This window comes from Strix uralensis, chromosome 24 (assembly GCF_047716275.1).
Source record: "Strix uralensis isolate ZFMK-TIS-50842 chromosome 24, bStrUra1, whole genome shotgun sequence".
NCBI classification, from domain to species: Eukaryota; Metazoa; Chordata; class Aves; order Strigiformes; family Strigidae; genus Strix; species Strix uralensis.
Window position 1 is genome coordinate 7,914,612 of NC_133995.1, and position 16,501 is coordinate 7,931,112.

The 16,501-nt window shown below is 50.5% G+C and overlaps 1 protein-coding gene across 1 annotated transcript in view; it reads right to left on the reverse strand.

The window, feature by feature from the left end:
• Positions 1-2,117: 2,117 nt before the first annotated feature.
• The window catches only part of PLXNA2 (plexin A2), a 175,517-nt gene continuing 161,133 nt past the window's right edge, over positions 2,118-16,501 (reverse strand). Inside the window, exons 27-32 of the mRNA XM_074893865.1 lie at positions 15,655-15,754; positions 13,234-13,424; positions 12,439-12,608; positions 10,309-10,521; positions 9,844-9,994; positions 2,118-9,001 (exon numbers count right to left, since the gene is read on the reverse strand). Of these exons, the coding sequence (XP_074749966.1) occupies positions 8,906-9,001; positions 9,844-9,994; positions 10,309-10,521; positions 12,439-12,608; positions 13,234-13,424; positions 15,655-15,754 (921 nt within the window). The 3' untranslated portion in view covers positions 2,118-8,905. The remainder of the gene's footprint in view (positions 9,002-9,843; positions 9,995-10,308; positions 10,522-12,438; positions 12,609-13,233; positions 13,425-15,654; positions 15,755-16,501) is intronic.

The window sequence follows — 16,501 nt, forward strand, 5'->3', positions numbered from 1 at the left end:
CAAGTCAAAATTAATGCCACAATTGTAGTTGATAATTGGAAGTGTCACCTCCATTAGCTCATCCTGGTAACCAGGCTTGAAAAGCCAGCACTGGCATGTCCAAAATCCTTTCAAAATTTACAGAGTGATGGTCATTAAGCAACAGGGCAATCAATCCCATATATTGAGAAGGTGAAACAAAAGCTGGCTGAGGGCATGCAGAGGGTGAGCACAGACAAGCCTAAAATGGGGGATGGAGAGTAAACTCAAAGCTGTTTTCCTGCTGTTTCAGAGGGAAAAACCGCTCCAGGCGGCCCGCAGAGCCGTGGTACCCCAGCTCCATGCTGTAACAGCAGCCTTTTAGGGGGATGTTTGCAGGGACCCACAAACTTACCCAAATAAGGTCCAAACCTGCTGCTTCAGTGATGCCTTTCCAAGCGTGTTTGTGGCTCTTCACTCTTCTGCACTGGACGTGGGAGATGATAGAGGGATCTAAGCCATCTGCATTTTATATAACCTTTATTAAGCATCACTTGACCTTGTCAGTGCTGATAAAGCCCTGTGAAGTGCACGACAGATAAAGTGTAATTTTTCATTGAGTATACTTACTATATTAAATACATTAACAAGGTGCAGATGAATACAAATGACCCCCTGGTCAATGCTGTCGATTCACGTTGAAATTTCTTTCGCCCTTGCTGAGCTGAAGGAGTCGATAACCTCTCAAAGGTCGCACATGGAGTGGAAACGCTCCCTGCCAGCAGCCATCCTGCCTCCAGGGTCTCTGCTACGATGCAATGGCCAGGAGCAAGTCAGCACAGAGGTCCCCGGTAAAATAGCACCCCCCTCTCCTCCAGCCCTTAGGAAAGCTTGGGGAACCTCAGTTCAGTTCAGATTTTATTCTTGCTATAAATTTAGACTAACCCAAGGCACAGGTGGAAAACAGTCATCTCCTCTTTTATTCCCTAACTTCACAAATCAGTTGAAAATTCACTCAATATTGGGTTGACACACCCCGGTTCAGCACTGGAACCGTTACGGGACCGTCAGCATCAGAGCTAAGGGAGCCACTGGGATCAATCTGCCGAGGTCAAAATCTACTGGTTTAAAGTGGGAGATAGCAGGATGTGGCCCAACTAAGGTTCATATCAAGCTTTGCTCTCAATTTGAGGAAAATAAGATAAAATGACCTGCCTGAGGAGCCGAGTGCTGCACTGACATGATGTATTTGCGTTAGCTTCAAACAGGAGTAGCTTCCCATCACCCTATTAGCACTACACTCAAACGAGCGGACTCGGTGTCAAATGCCTGTATAAAAACTGCATCTTGGGGCAGCACTGAACTCCCTGCTGTGATCCACAGCGTGCCATGCCTTCCCCTTCTGGGTTAGGTTTATCCTTTTTAGTACCTAATTTAGAAAGAAAAAACCCTAAGATCCTTCAGAAAAAGCAGTCAGACCTCTTGTTTCAGATCCCCATGTTTCTTTTTTAATGCTTCCTTAAGGGTCTCCATTTTTCTGTCACTTATCATCATCCAGAGTAATTTTGGGCTGTTAAGAGAAAGTTCATTGCTGTAATTGCAACCATATTGGTCATTAAAGTTGACAGACAGCTGCTGAAGAAGTCACTTGCTGATTCCTACTACTCAGCAGATGCCTCTCAGCGTTTGCTAAAATGTTAGCTTGAATTTATGAAATGGAAGCAAATGCATTTTACCTTAAGGACTGATAATTTCAAGGAGGGGGAAAACACGAAGAACTCATCCAGGCCTTTTATTTGTAAACAGCGTTTGCCTGCTCCTTCCCTAACCAGAGTGGAAGTGCCCGGTATTTCCCGCTGGCTGCCTGCGGGCCCTCTCCTGCCTGCGAGGACGGGTGCTCCTCGGAGACATCTCAGCCCTCCGACCCCTTTTTGTGAGATGATGAACTAGCACGTCTCACGGGACATTCCTGAGCTTGAGGCCAGTGAGCAACGATGCTGAAACTGTGCTGATGGCTCTTGAAGGGCAGAGAGGCCGGCAAGGACGGCAACAGCCTCACCTGCCCTGCTTTTTCCCTACTTTCAGTAAGTAAATATTTCTCACAAATACACAGCAAATGCCACACAGCACATGTCAGAAAATAAGGACCCGCTCAGGAGGGCTTTTTTAACCAGTAAACTTTATTTATATATAACAACAGTACAAAGTGAGTCCTTGGCTTGCAAAATAGGAGTGTTTCATATTTACAATAGGTACACAATAATATATTAGAATAATAACAAAACCCCCTTTTTCCTTGGAACATTTTTAAATACTTAAACTTTCTTACATTTTTTTCCACAACACTTGTAAAAACAACAAAAAACAGACAATCATCTTAAAAAAAATATAATACAGAACTCCAGTGTGTCAAGTATAATGGGGAGGGGAGGAGCCAGAGAACGATACGGTGGAATGGGTACGGACACCAACCAATTCATTATTCCTGCCAATACACAAGTCCCCTAAAACTGGCATGTGTTTATTTTAAGGAGGGGGGCAGAAGAAATCAGAATCTGTTCCACGGCTGATACCTCTACTTTCTGTGACATTTCTGGGGACTCCAGAAGCTTTAGTACCTGTACATTCCCTTCCCCTTGCTGCTTCCCACCGCTCCTCATAACGGCCCCCAAGGTGCCCTTAACACAGAAACACTCATCAATGAGAAGGAAATTTTACTGCAGTATCTTCTGAAGCTACGAAATAACGTGGCAAAATCAGCTCATCAGCTCATTTACTTTCCGACGGCTCCTCTTTCTGCTGCACAGTTCATGAGATGGAAACATCTGATGGAGAAGCTGTTGCATAAACTTCCAAGCTTATTTGAAATAGAGGTATTCAAAATCTCAAAGGAAAGGCCGTACAGGAGATCTCGGATTTGATTTGGCAGCCTCAGGAGGCCCAGAGAGTTTGGGATATTGGCCATGCAATTGGATGGACCCTGCGGGTCTTCTGAGCGTGTTCTTATGCGCTGCAGGAACGTCTATTTTTTCAGTATTATATTCCACTTTTACAAAGAAAGAAGGAGAGGAATGGGTAACACGGGGGCAAACGGGGATCTGAAGGAACAAGCACACAGACAGTGCCGTGCTCACAGCCCGGCCAAAACCTTCAGCTGCCTTCGAGCTGCTCCCGGTGCAGCCGCAGCAGCGACGTCGGTGCGGACGCCCAGGCGAGACAAGGAGCTGCTTTCCCAGCCAGGGAGCAGTCGGTCTGTGCCGTCCCGTGCTGCCCCGCTGCCCCGGCCCCCCGCCCTCCCACCACGGCCCCCAGCATGCAGCGAAGCACCCGGGCTGCCGGGCGCGTGCCCGAGACCCAGCGTTTTCTGCTAGGAGCCAGGAAGGTGGAGGCACCGCCCACAGCTGGGACACCGGCCCCTGCACCCTGCCTTGCCCAGAGCAGGACCACGGCCCCAGGCTGGGGGTTTCTCCTGGTGAACAGAGGCTCTGCACAAAGCCTTCCAGGCAGCGAAAATCCCTTTGAAGCCCTCCTCTTCCCCTTCAAAACTAATCTGACCACCCTACATTTAAATCGCACATTCAGGGTTGCTCAGCTCAGAAGATCCTGAATGGCACCTTCTTCCCAGCGCACACCGGCATCTTTTACTCCGATATTTCTACACCGAACGTCTAATTAAAAAAAAATCCTGTCCACGTGGATTTGGGTGGCCTCACAGCTGTCACCAGTGCTTTGCCTTCACCCCCCGACCCGCTGGCCTCGGGCGGAGGCGGGGAGGAGGCCGGGGCGATGCGGGTGTTTGCACTGCAGACACATTCACTACACAGACGGGACTGCTCACCCAGCTCTACCTAGTACGCAACTATATACAACGTCGCAGCTCCCTGCGTTATCGGCTTGCGGTTTATCGTACAAATGCAATTCTGAAACAGGATGGCTGAAGCTTTGTGGCATTTTAATGCATCTTTGATGTCAGTTATTTATCCTTCTCGGAATATTTTTTCTTCTCTCCAGGGTACAGTCACTCGTGAGCTTTCCCTGATGTCCCAGCTTATTCAAGTCAGTCTATTTTAGATTCATTTTGTTTGGCGAGCCGAGTCCCCAGACAGGTGAGCTCTGACAGCACTGTGAACTGGATGGAGAAGAGCCAGTGACAGGTGAGAACGCAGCTGGGCTGCTGCCAGGGAACAGGCTGGAGGCACAGGCTTGGACAGGAGCATCGCAGGGACCATGTTGGGAGCTGCTCTGCCCTTTACCAACCTGCTGCCCTGCGGACGGGGCGAGGGCAGCGGGCAGCTCGGAGCTCCTCATCCTCGCTGGCTGCTTGGGACTTCTGGAAACGACCCTGCGTGTAGGTTGTGCCCACCGGAGGAGGGAAGCGCTCCGACTCTTTCCACGCAGACTTAAATGATTCGCAGCGAGGCACTCGGAGTCAGCAGCGCGCAGGAACGCCACCCCAGAGCTTTAAGCCCTCTTGCTTCTTGTCCTCCACGTGCCCATCCAAACTGTTTCCGACATTATGACATTTTTGGTGAAGTCCAGTTGAAGGTAGGAGAGAGAACACACGTGGGGACGGGCCATTAGGATTTTAAGACAGTGTGTTGAAGGCACTGCTGTGATGAAGGTCTCTGTTGCCACCGCATCGAGCGGCTGCACTCACCATCCCCCCTGTGCCACAGCACCGTGACCCCGCAGGAAGGCACCTTATCCTTCGGGGACAAACCTCCCCGACGCTGCCCGGGACGCTGCCCACCAGCACCGAGGCCATGGCAGTGGTTTTGCTTCTCAGCGCTGGTTCCCATGGTCGGGTCTTCACGAGCAGCAGACTGGTCCATGGTGGATCCCACCGGGGCTCCAGCACTTTGGCCATGCTGATCTCTCCTGCTTCCCTCTAAACATAAACTTGTCCTTTATGGCAAAGCGTGGACCACTTGATGTCCACATCCTCTGTACTTTGGTGGGCTGCAGCATTGTGGTGCTCCACAGCGGGGCTCATGCGGAGACAAGCTTGCCTATAAGTTAGACTCTTGTATATGGGTTTTTAATAAAGGCTTTCAAGGTGGAGAAGCGTTTGATTAGCACCTTGCTCCCCCTTGGAGTGGGTGCTTTGATAGCTCATGAGCAGAAGATTAAATGGAATTATTTAAGCAGTGACACCAGGCAGAGAGATTCCGGAAAATGACGTCTCCCACTTTGATGTCGAAATACCTGAAGTGAAGTGAACTGGAGAATCCAAACACCAACCGGCCTTGTAGGAGGAAGGGGGCAATGAGAGGGATGTGAAATCATTTCATCTAAGGCAAAGTCACTGCCCCCTCCTGACCAAACCTTGAGTCCAGTTTGTTGCAAGTGCGACGAAAATGCCAATTGAGATCTGAGGCGGAATTCCTCTTCCCAAAGGAGTAACTGAAAAGTCGGATTCAAACAGGGCAATAGATTACAAGCACTTTGCTCCAAGGGGATGTGTTGCTTCATTCCATATAATTGCCTGTAAAGATCCATAATTCATGTTGACCCCCACGAGTAGACCCTTGGCAGATTATTTCAGCACGGTGCTGTTCCCTACACCATCCTGCTGACACCTTTTCAGATGAGGGAAGCAGAGATGTTTCTGCTGCTACCCTCGGAAGTCAGTCAAAAGTGTAATAGCTTTCTGGTTTGCAAAGTGCTCCTGCTGCTTTCCCTTTCCTCCTCTGCTCAACTTGCTTCCACAGCACAGAAAACAAACTCGGTTGTCCAACCCTCTCCTTAGAGCTCTGGGGTATTCATGGAATACAGACCCTGCGTTTAGCCAGCTTGGACACGCTGGATTCTTTTAATCCTTGCTCAGAAACCAATCCCTCTGGGCTCTGCAACTATTTCTCTTTTTCCCCCTCATCTTTACCTTCCAGGATAATCCCGATTTACGGGCCCTTTCCCAGGCTCCTGCCAGCGGAGGGGGAGAGGCTGCTAAGGGCAAACCAGCCAAGCAGGGCCGGCAGCCCGTTGCACCGCACACAGAGCATCCCGAGCAGGGAGACCTCCCGTGTGCCCCCTCTCCCGCTGCCTGCCCGCGGGGCAACAGGCAGCCAAAACCCACGTGGGAAAGCGACTGGTCAGCGGCATCGCCGCTGGGTCCCTGCAGAACCCACCCTCAGCACTGCCCGACAGCCCCGGGGGATGGCTGAGAAAATACTGGGGAAGGGGGAATGACAACATGTTTGCTTATGGGGTGCTCCTGGCCCGATGGTGGAGAGCAGGAGGAGGAAAATAGGCTTAAAAGCAGCTACGCAAAAGCCTCTTAAATAGACGTGAAGAAAAGGGGACGAGGAGTCCCTGACTCGGGCAAACACACATTCACCAACACCCAGGTGATGAAAAGCCAGGTCTTTGCTTTGGGCAGTACTCACATTTTGTGAATCCTGCAGAGACAACTATTCAGACTGACATTCAGACACGTTTGGAAACTGGAAAGCATTTGGAGAGCTTTCTTTGGGTTTCAGAGTACCGTAAGAATTTGGTGAACGATCTGAATATGAATACCCAAAACAACGACCACAACTAGACTATAGATCTGGGAATCACTCACATAAGCTGCGTGCCGGATCACTGTGAACAGCAGTGACAGAAACCAGTAAAAAATGAGCCCTGGAGGATTTCACAAGCTGACTCTGCGATCCCCTGTAACACCAGCAGCAAGGAGCAGGGCAGGCTGGCGGCTGCTGCGATGACGGCTCATTCACCACGTCTGTGGCGCTGGGCTCCACGTGCCAGACTTTAACAGGACAACCCAGACATTTGCACGTTTTCTGTCTTTGAAATTCGATTCACTGTGCAGGAGAGGGATCCCTGGGAAGGGAACTCTCCCGATAATGGGCACTACGAATCCTGCTCTGCTTCTCAGTCTCTCTGCCAGCTCTCTTGTGTCTCAGTAAATCCAAGTCCTCCAGTTACAAAGCTCAGGCTGTTGTAAATGTCAAGAACTTATTGCACAAGGTTGATCATTATCATTAGATTTTTTTCCAGAGTATTAACAGGGCCCAGAGAAACTCACAGAAGTGGATTACTAAAAGAAAGTGGACTTGGCATGGCTTTTACTGAACAGTAATTAAAACAACAAGTTTCCTGAGTATTTCTCTCCATGCTTCTCCCCTGTTGCTGGCTCCCCTCAGGACGGCATCTCGAGACCAAAAGCCAGCAGCTCTCCCAGCGCACAGGGAGCCCGTGGGGACCCTCCCGGGCTCTTCTGGGCAGGAACGGTGGAGGAGGGGGATGGATGTGAAAATGGATTTTCCTTCAACACACACTGGCTGCAAACTAAGGTCCCAGTCCAGCACGGCACTGCCTGGGCAGGGCTGAGCAGAGGCTGGGAGCTGTTCTGCTGCCACTGCCAAGCTCATGCAGTCAATACTTGTATTTCCATTAGACCTAATCACCCTGTCCTCCCCACTGCAGCCTGCACAAATATCAATAGTTATCACAGAGAGAAATATTTACAGCGTTCCTTCCCCTCCTGGCGCTCTACAAAGGGACACACATAAGCTTTGGTGTCTTTGAAAGAAATAACACTCACAAACATTTGCCTATCACTGGCCACAAGAACACACGTCGTTGGGGCCAGCAAGGAACTGAATATCACAACGAGACGCCGAGACAGAGACAAGACAGCAGCGCTAGCTGGCCTGTGGAGTGCTGGTTAAGGTTTTCCCTTGCCTAGAGCAAAGATTTCCTTCCCCTCCCCAGTGGAAACACGAGTCCTGCACCTGACCCCGGGCGACACGGCGCTGGCAGAGAACCTCAAAGGGAGCCTGTGCTGATCAACTTTGCAAGTCAAACAGAAAAGCAATAAATATCTCATCTCGCTACGTCGAGTCTTTTCAAGTATCGCTCACTGTAAACATTGGGGGTTTGTTGGGTTTTACTGCAAGAAATCAGAGGCGGCTGCCAGAAACCGCCACCAAAACGCAACCGAGGAGGCTTCATCCCAGCTCTGCCCGGCGGGGAGGGGGCCGGCGGCCGCTGCTGCTCAGAGGTACCTGCGGGACCCAGCAAGGCGCCGAGCGCGGCCGGGCCCCACCGCGGCCACCGCTCAGGGCGCTGCCGGGTCACCGCGGTGGCACTGGCGGCCAGCGAGGCGGAACGGGGGTGGGAAAGGGGAAAGCGTTTAAAATCAGATCTCTCCTCGTTCGACAGTAAATGGGATTTAAAAAAAATATATATATATTGACACTATATAAATACATAGATAAAGCTGGATTTCAAGACAGGTTGGATGATCTGATGGTTTTGCAATTCAGGTAAAGTTCCTTCTAGTGCCTATAAGTTACTCAGCCACTGAACTATTTTCTGGCTAAACTGCTATTTTACTTGTGTAAAAAGGTGTGGTGCAAACTTGTGCTCATATTTTTTGTAAGATCCCAAAAAGAAGGAAATTTCCATTTTCCAGACTTTCCAATTGGTGTAAGAGTCCATTCGCAGAACGCCTGAGCCACGTCCTCGGGAGTCTCTCAAGGACAGGATTCAGAGCTGGACCTTGTTGCCAGGATTATCTCTGTGGCCTCTGTGGGTTTTGCTCTATTTCTTTTTTTTTCCTTTTTCTTTTTCTTTTTTTTTTAAAAAAACCTTTAAATAAAGTTTTATTTTCTAATATACATCAAACAATTTTCATGCAAAGCAGCAGTCATGGAGACATCCAGACTTTCCAGGTTCCTTCTTTCCATGTATACTTGAAGAAGTGATCCATCTTGGTTTGACTTTGATTGAGATGCTCTGTTTTTTTTCTCTTCCTGCCTTTTCAAACCGGATCCTGTATGATTTTGAACAGTCAGTCCTTGGGCCAGTCTCTGCTCCCTCCAGAAGAGCCTTGGTATTTATATGTGTCCAGCGCCTTTCTTGCTTGTTCTCCCTCTTAATTCCCGAGAGTCTGGGCAACCCTCTGCCCTTTGCCATCTGTGAGCACCGCAACCTTTCTTCAGCTCTCAATAGACATGGCACCAATAAGTTGCTCTACTTTGTATGCCAGACGCTGCCTACGTGCCTGTTCATCCTGCTCCAAAGCCCCAATGAGCTGGTGCAGAAAAAATAAAAAGGGAGAAAAAAAAAAAAAAAAAGAGAAAGAAGTCAGTGTGCGAGAGGGGGTGGTAGAGGTGGGTGGGCAGCAAGATGTGAGCAACTTGGCATGTGGATGTGTGAAGCTTAAATAACGGATGGCGAAGCAACGCGACGAGCGCTTCGCCGTGCCGCAGCCGTGCTCACCGATTTGTTGGACCGCTCGGTGCACGTTACCCACACAACACAATCGTTCCCACTCCTGTACCTTGGGCTCCACGTTTCTTGTCTCATTTAGCATGAAAGTTATGAGATTTTTAAACCCTAATCGGAAAATAGCTGTGGCATTGTATCACAAATGCATACATGCAATGAAATGACAAAACCCTTCCTTTTAACGGACATAATTGCAAAATAGGTTCTTCTTACACTGAAATGAAGGGGTGGAACAGATGGCGAGAACTTGGTCTCAAGTGATGCATTCATTAAAGGAGCTCTCGCTGCCAGGGATTCTTTGCAAACAGGAGTCTGCGTCACTGCACCATGGGATTTGTACCACGCTGTTCCCAAAAGACAGGGATGTTTCTGGGGAGCTTCACTGGGTCATGACGATTTCCCACTGCATTTAGGAGTGGGCTGCACTGGGCATATGCCAAGGCTGAGGAATCCAGTTGCTCCCACAACATTTTAGCTCCCAATCCTCCTGGGAAGTGTCCTACAGGCACGGCCAGGACCTGAACCTCTTTGTGTGCCAACAGAACAGCAGCCGTGCCAGCTACGGTCATGCTGCATCAAGGACAAGGTTGGAGGAAGGAGCTCTGGGGTGGCATCGCCTCTGCGCCCGCCCCGGGGGACACCCACCTCTTCGCTGTACTTGCTGACGTAGGAGTAGATCTCGTTGAGTGCGCTCAGCATGTTGAACTCGGCGGAGTGCAGGCGAGACTGCTCGGCGAGGTAGGCGTTCATGTCCTGGTCGCTGATGGCGGGGAGCTTGGCGATGTCTGCGTAATACCTGCGGGAAGGAAAGGCCGAGCGAGGCCGTGAGGAACACGCAGGCTCAGAATGCCTCTTTTCTTGAGATTTAAACCGAGCTCTGCAGGGAAAAGGACATCATTTTGCTTTATGCTTACATCTAGCAAAACAGGATCCTGGTTTGTAACAAGCTGAAAAGAAGAGCAGCGATGCTCAGCGATGTGCTGCCAGAGCCACCCTCCTGCATCAGCAGCCGCCGAGAGCAAAGCTGCTCAGCACGGGGGGACGGGCAGCACTGGGGCACCCACGCCAGCCCTGCGCCCACGCCGCGGCTGCCCGCGCGCTGCCGCTCACCTCTCCACCCAGCTCTTGTAGCTGGGGATGTCCTTGGCGTACAGCAGCTTGTTGGAGGGCGAATCCTTGCCCAGGCGATGCTCCGAGGTGGAGCAGGAATCCATGAAGGTCTGTGCCACGACAGAGAGGCAGGCGTCCGTGATGCTGCCTTTGTGGATATCGAACACAAACTGGGGGTTTTTGATTACGTTCACCCAGAATCGGAGAGGGAGGCTGCAGGGAAATCAAGAAATAAAAATTAGATGTTAAGACAAAGGCTAGGAAAGGACAGTTGCTGCTGTTTGTGTTCTCAAGCAGAATACAAACGTTGGGAAGTGGCAATAATCTGAATAGGAGCTGGGCCAGGTCCGTCAAACACCAGTTAGCCCAGTGCTGCCCTGATTGCTTGTGATGGGTCCTGCTGCGCCCCGGGAGCTGCTCCAGGGTCCTCCTGCATGGGGAGGTGGAGGAGGCGAGAGCCCGGCGGGCTGCAGGCGTCAAGGGTGGGCTGGCTGTGCCAGGGCAGAGACGAGTGGCGTTCAGTGGCACCAGGTGAGCGGCCCCTCGCTGGGCAAGGAGCCCGTTCCACTGGGTTTGTCTGTTCCACCGGGTTTGCCCGTTCCACCGGGTTTGTCTGGCGGGCAGCTGCGGCGCAGGGCTCTCGTCCGGCCGCTCCGCAGTCCAGCACCTGCCAGCGGTGCAGCAGGCATCAGAGCCTTTGTCCCCAAATCCCGAGGCCTTTGCAATCAAAGGGGAATTATTATTCCTTTTTTCTTTGACTGTATAGCAGGATCAAAAAAACAGCTGCTGCTTTCTATTACCTTTCAAGTCTCGGCTCTCTCTATCCAGCTAGCTGCACTGAAGGCTTCAGCCTTAACTCTTGCTGCACTGCAGGCAGGCAGCTCGGCCACGTCCCCGGCAGCGCCAGCTCCCCTGATCCCACCCTTACCCCAGCTCTCTCTTCCAAGCCCCCCTTTGCATTGACCTGCTCCAGTGGCATAAGCCTTCTCCCATCTCCCCACCAAAATTCCCTTTCTGGGAATGCTGCAGCTGACCAAAGTGCTCAGCAGAGCTTATTCCGAGACCAAATTTTTGCCCTTTTCCCAAGCCCCCCAGGGCAGAAGGAAGGACCAGGGCTCGTGTTCTGATGGCTCTGGCAGACCAAACTCTGCCAGTTGACACTTTCTTTTTTATTGCTTTAAGAAGTCTCATCTTTTTTTTTTGTGATTCTAGAGTTTTTATCCTAATAACTCCTTCTAAGGCTTTAAATAAATTGTTTTTAGCTTCCCACAGCCTTAGCAGGGAACTCAGCTTTTGCAGCCGTGGTGATTAGAGGCCTTTTAAACCACGAGGGACTTGGGGGAAAATACAAAAATCTTCAGGGAGCAACGATTTGTTGTGCTTTTTTCTCTTCCTCGCAGAGGTAAATTTCTAACCCATGGAGCTTTTAATCCTAAAATAACAGCAGAGGCAGAGACGTGAGAGCTTCCATTGTTTGGAGAAGGCTGGACCGGGCTGCAGTCCATGTCGGCTGCATGCAGGGCTGGCTCCTTCCCCCCTTCGCCACCTCCTCCCGCTGCTCCACCTGCTGCCTGAAGCGATGAGGAAGGTGCAGCCACTTGCTGAGCTCTCCCCTGCCAGCCCGCACCAGCATCCACGCCACAGCAGCTGTGCAGGCAGGGCGGTGCAGGCAGGGAGCCCTACCAGACCAGCTCTGCAAAGTCAGCAATTTCCAAAGTCCAGGTGTGTGGATCTACAGCCCAAGGCCAGCGCCCAGCTCCCAGACAGGTGGAGGACTCGGGGATAGCTGGGCTCCTGATTTAACACCGCGCCGGGGTTTCGGCTCGTGTGTGCACGGGGGTGGCACGAACCAGGATCAAACCCACTGCCACATCTGCACAGGGCAGCAGCGGTGAGAACGGTCAGTGTGAGGTTAATGGTTGGACTAGATGATCTTCAAGGTCTTTTCCAACCGAGATGATTCTGTGATTCTGTGAAAAGCATTAGCATGGCCTCATGCTTTGAAGCTACGGGACGTGGTTATTCCCAGCCTTCCCAAAGCTCTTCTCCATCTCTGCTCTTCCCCAGGACACAGACAATTGCTCAATACTCAGGTCTGCCTCCCCTTCCACCCTCCTCCTCCACGCTTACCAATTGCTCTTCCACGTGTGCCTGACGTCAGTGTCGTGGATGCCGTGCTTATCTGCCTGCTCATCCAAGAAATCGAACATGTACTTGATGGCGAGCGGGAGCGCGCTGCCGCGGTGCACGGTGCTGAACAGCGTCTCAAACAAGTCGTCCACAAATTTCTGCAGCGTACCCTAATGGGAGCAGCGACCGAGAAGGTGAAGGGGGGGATGGGTCCCGCTCGGCCAAGCGGCGGTGGCAGGAGGGGACGCCAGATGGTGTCACCAGCCCTGCGCAGCCCCGCAAAGTGCCGCCACGGACCCCACAGGAGTGAGCAAGGTCGGGGGTTTACGAACACCGACTGCGCTGCTGGAGGACCCTGGGGGAATGCTCCAGCCTCAGCTACTCACGGCTGCACTTACTCTTTATTTCTAACCTGAAACAATTTCTTTTGCTTTCAAAAGCAAATCTGCGTTATCTACAGCGATGAACACACGGTGAAAGGCAGGAAAACTCTCTCTCGCCAAGGAAACTGGTTAAATATTTACAGGCACTGCTGCGTCTCTCCAACTCTTTGTGTTTTAATACCGCACAGAAGAATGAAATATTGCAGCAATCACCCTGCAGAGTGAGGAAATCTGGGCTGTGTTTCTACCACTGCTCCAGGAGCCACCCAAGCCCCAGGGCCCAGGAAGGCCTGATGGGGACAGTCCCTGCCCTGGGAGCTGGGCATCATTAGGGGCAGCACAGGCCCCCTGGCAAGTGTCGAGAGGGACCTTCCTATGCATTTTCCAAGCAAATTTAGCACACGGCAGTTACCTTTGTAGCTAACAGCCTGGTCAGGTAGATCTCAGACACCATCTTACTGCCCCGGTCTCCTTCCTTCTGGTCTCCGTGGTCGTGGTTTTTGACCAAGTGCCAGACCTTGACCCCGCTCTCCAGGTCGGGGGTGATCATGGGGGCCCGGGAGCGCAGGCTGTCGGGGCTGCCAGTGTAGCGGAAGGTGGAGTCTGAACGACGGGAAGAGAAGTCAGTCATGCTCAAAGCAAACCCCTTTTTCATTTAATTGTCTCTTCTTGGTGATCCCACCACGCTCACTAATGACAAGATCATCTGCACTGGCTTTTTTATGGTGTAATGAAATGTAGTACCACCCGGGCACCAACAAAATTTGAGTGTTTACCAAAGGTACGTGTTGGTCTTTGCTGAACAGAGTCCCTCAGACTCGAGCCTTTCTGTTTTCACACTCAGACATGGGACTTTTCTGCTCCATTCACATCCTCTACTTATGTGAACTCAATAATACAGGTCCACACAAGATTCCTCCATGAGTTACAGCTCACGCGCATTAACCCTGGGCACCAGTTCCTGCGGCACTGGAGTCCTGATGCCAGCATTTTGTAAATAATAGCAAGCTGCCCAGCTCAACCAGCACAAAGGGCAGAAGAAACTGCTGTTCTTGTCCTTGAGGCTTTCATTACAGCAACAAGGGCTCATGCTGAGCACTGACTGCAGAGCCTGAGGCCAGTCCTGCATCCCAGCCTCCCTGCTGTCCCTGCCTCTGCCCTCCTCCCGGCAGGGAAAGGGGAGCTCAAAGGGAAGCAGACAAAGGTTTTTCCTTTAATTGCTCAGAAATCATGGAGGGATGTGAGATCTATTTAACTTCCCAAAGAATGTGCCTCCCTGGATCCCATCCACGGTGTCTTCAAGCCAAGACATGGGGCTGAGTAGCACAAACACGCATTGTTGGGTTTTTTCTTCTCACTAAATTTCTTTGTTCTCTGGGAACCTTGTGCATTTTCTCAAGTTTAGCCTCCAGTTCGCAGCTCACCCTCCTCATCGAGAGTAAGGGGATCAATCACAAATCAGCCAAGGGAAATATGCAAGTCATTACCAAACTAGCTAGATTTTCATCTCTGATTAAGGCTTAGATAAATGAGTACTCCAACTGATGTAATTAAGGAGACAGACAGGGGGACAGCTAGGGAAGCATCTAGTAATTCTATTTTTAAACATAGCTCTGTACTGATATATAACGGGGGAAGTAAATAAGTATCTCATTTAAATTCTGTCTGCACAATTAGAAATATTAATCTTAACATGAGCAATGATGATAGTTCATACTGGGAGTTTGCAAAAGCTTTTCCATCTGACATAGATCAATGAGCACTGAGGACTCAGGTTGTGTGACCCAGTCTTGTTTTTTCCATGCCCTGAAGCGCGGGAAGTGCTGGGCACGCGGGTGGACTGCACCTCGCAGGGAGAAATGCCTTTTCTCCTGGCTTTTGCCTAAAGACTCTCCTGTGGGTGGCTCCTCAGAACCCTTGCTTGAGAAAAAAAACCATTATTTTGGGAGCTATAAACAAGAGGAGACGGGTTTGTCAGGAGACCTCTCATTTGTAAAACACTCTGTAAAACGCAAGATAATGAAGGATCAGCGTATTAAGAGATTTTGCCACTGCTGCCTTTTATGGAAGTATATTATTACTATTATGGTGGATTTAGTGCTATAAATGCACACCTGGCACCTTGCAAACTCATTCACTCAGGCTGCAGCGTCTTCAGGGACCCTCTGTGAAGTGCCAAGCCCCGCTATTATGCAAATAACAAATTCCCAGGTGTGCGCAGCTGAGCACGCTGAGTTAAGATTGCTGTTACCCATTTTTGACCCATTAGCTAAGAATTCGGGATCCTCCACTTCAAGAAGAAAGAGGTGAAGGAAGCAGTCTCTTCTCTCATGCAGCCCCTCTTTGTGCAAGGGACACAAAGCTGCTTTCCTGCAGCGGGAGCCCCACGGCTGCTCCGCAGCACCCATCCATCCCCTCTGAGCCTAAACCCTTTCCCCGGGCTCTTCCAAGACCCACATTTCCAAGGGCTGCTCACATGCTTGGCATTTCCTTTTCCTTCCTCTCAGCTTCTCTGGTCTTTTTGCTGTCCTGCTCATAGATGGAAAAGCCTTTGCAAAAAACCATTAGCCAAGGACATTTTTCTGTCTGACACGTGAATGTACTTTCATTTTGGCTGACGTGGTGTGGTTCTTTGGAGGAAGCTGCTGCTTTTTCCCCACCTAATTCCCTTAAGGTGTTGCTTTCCTGCAACAAAGGCAGCTTCAATACCCGCCCCATCAGATAATTCCCCTGTAAAGGTGTGAGCTGCACGACATGGTGGTGCTGTGCAGCAGGAGCGATGTCCAGTCACCATCCATGAGCCACTGTGTGCCGGCACTTAACTGCTTCTTACCGTATCTACTGATAGACGTCCGGGATATACTGGCAGAGGCAGGAATATTGTAGGAGGAGGTTTGTTTGGGAACAAGAGCCACGACTGAGCGGTCTGATACCTGGGGAGGCAAAGGGGGAGAAGAAATGATGACTGAGATCCACTGTCCGCACTGCGATCGCCGGCTGCTCACGCTGCAAACGCAGGTTACAGAATTCCCAGGCTGGGCAGGGAGCTGCCGGCACAGCACGGCGGGGCCGAGGGCACCGGGACCAACCCTGCCAGCCAGCCCCTGCCCAGACGTGCTCCCGGCCCGGCCGAGCTCTGTGCTGGGTCAGCAGCAGCTCTACAGCAAGGGACTGAAGGAAAGGAGTGATAAATCAAAAGACGTATTGAAGATGTTTTTGGTCGTCCTGATTTAAGATTACGTTTTATCCAATAAAAATGAGAATCTCAAGAATTGTTGTGATCCAATTAAAGTAACAATGCAGAGGGAATAAAACGGCTATAATAACGTTATGGACCATAAAACATTCCTATTAAACCATTTTTTATTTTAGCAATTTTTACGAACTTTAAAAGTTTGATTTACAGCTGAGCAAGTCATAAAGCCATCTTTCAGGGTATTAAATTGTCAGTCCCTCTACTGCACCAGAGAAGGAATTAAATGCTGGGAAGTCAAACTATAAATGAACATTAGTGCTAACAAGATTTTGTTACAGCAGATTTTAGTAGCCATGTTTAATTTTATCCTCCCTATAAATCTAGTAGTTGCTGGAAGTTTTTTAACTTATTTCCCTTAATTAAGAATCTGCAGGTTTCCAGGGAACGGGCCTGAGTGTCTTTTAATTGTGAACTCATGGCCCGC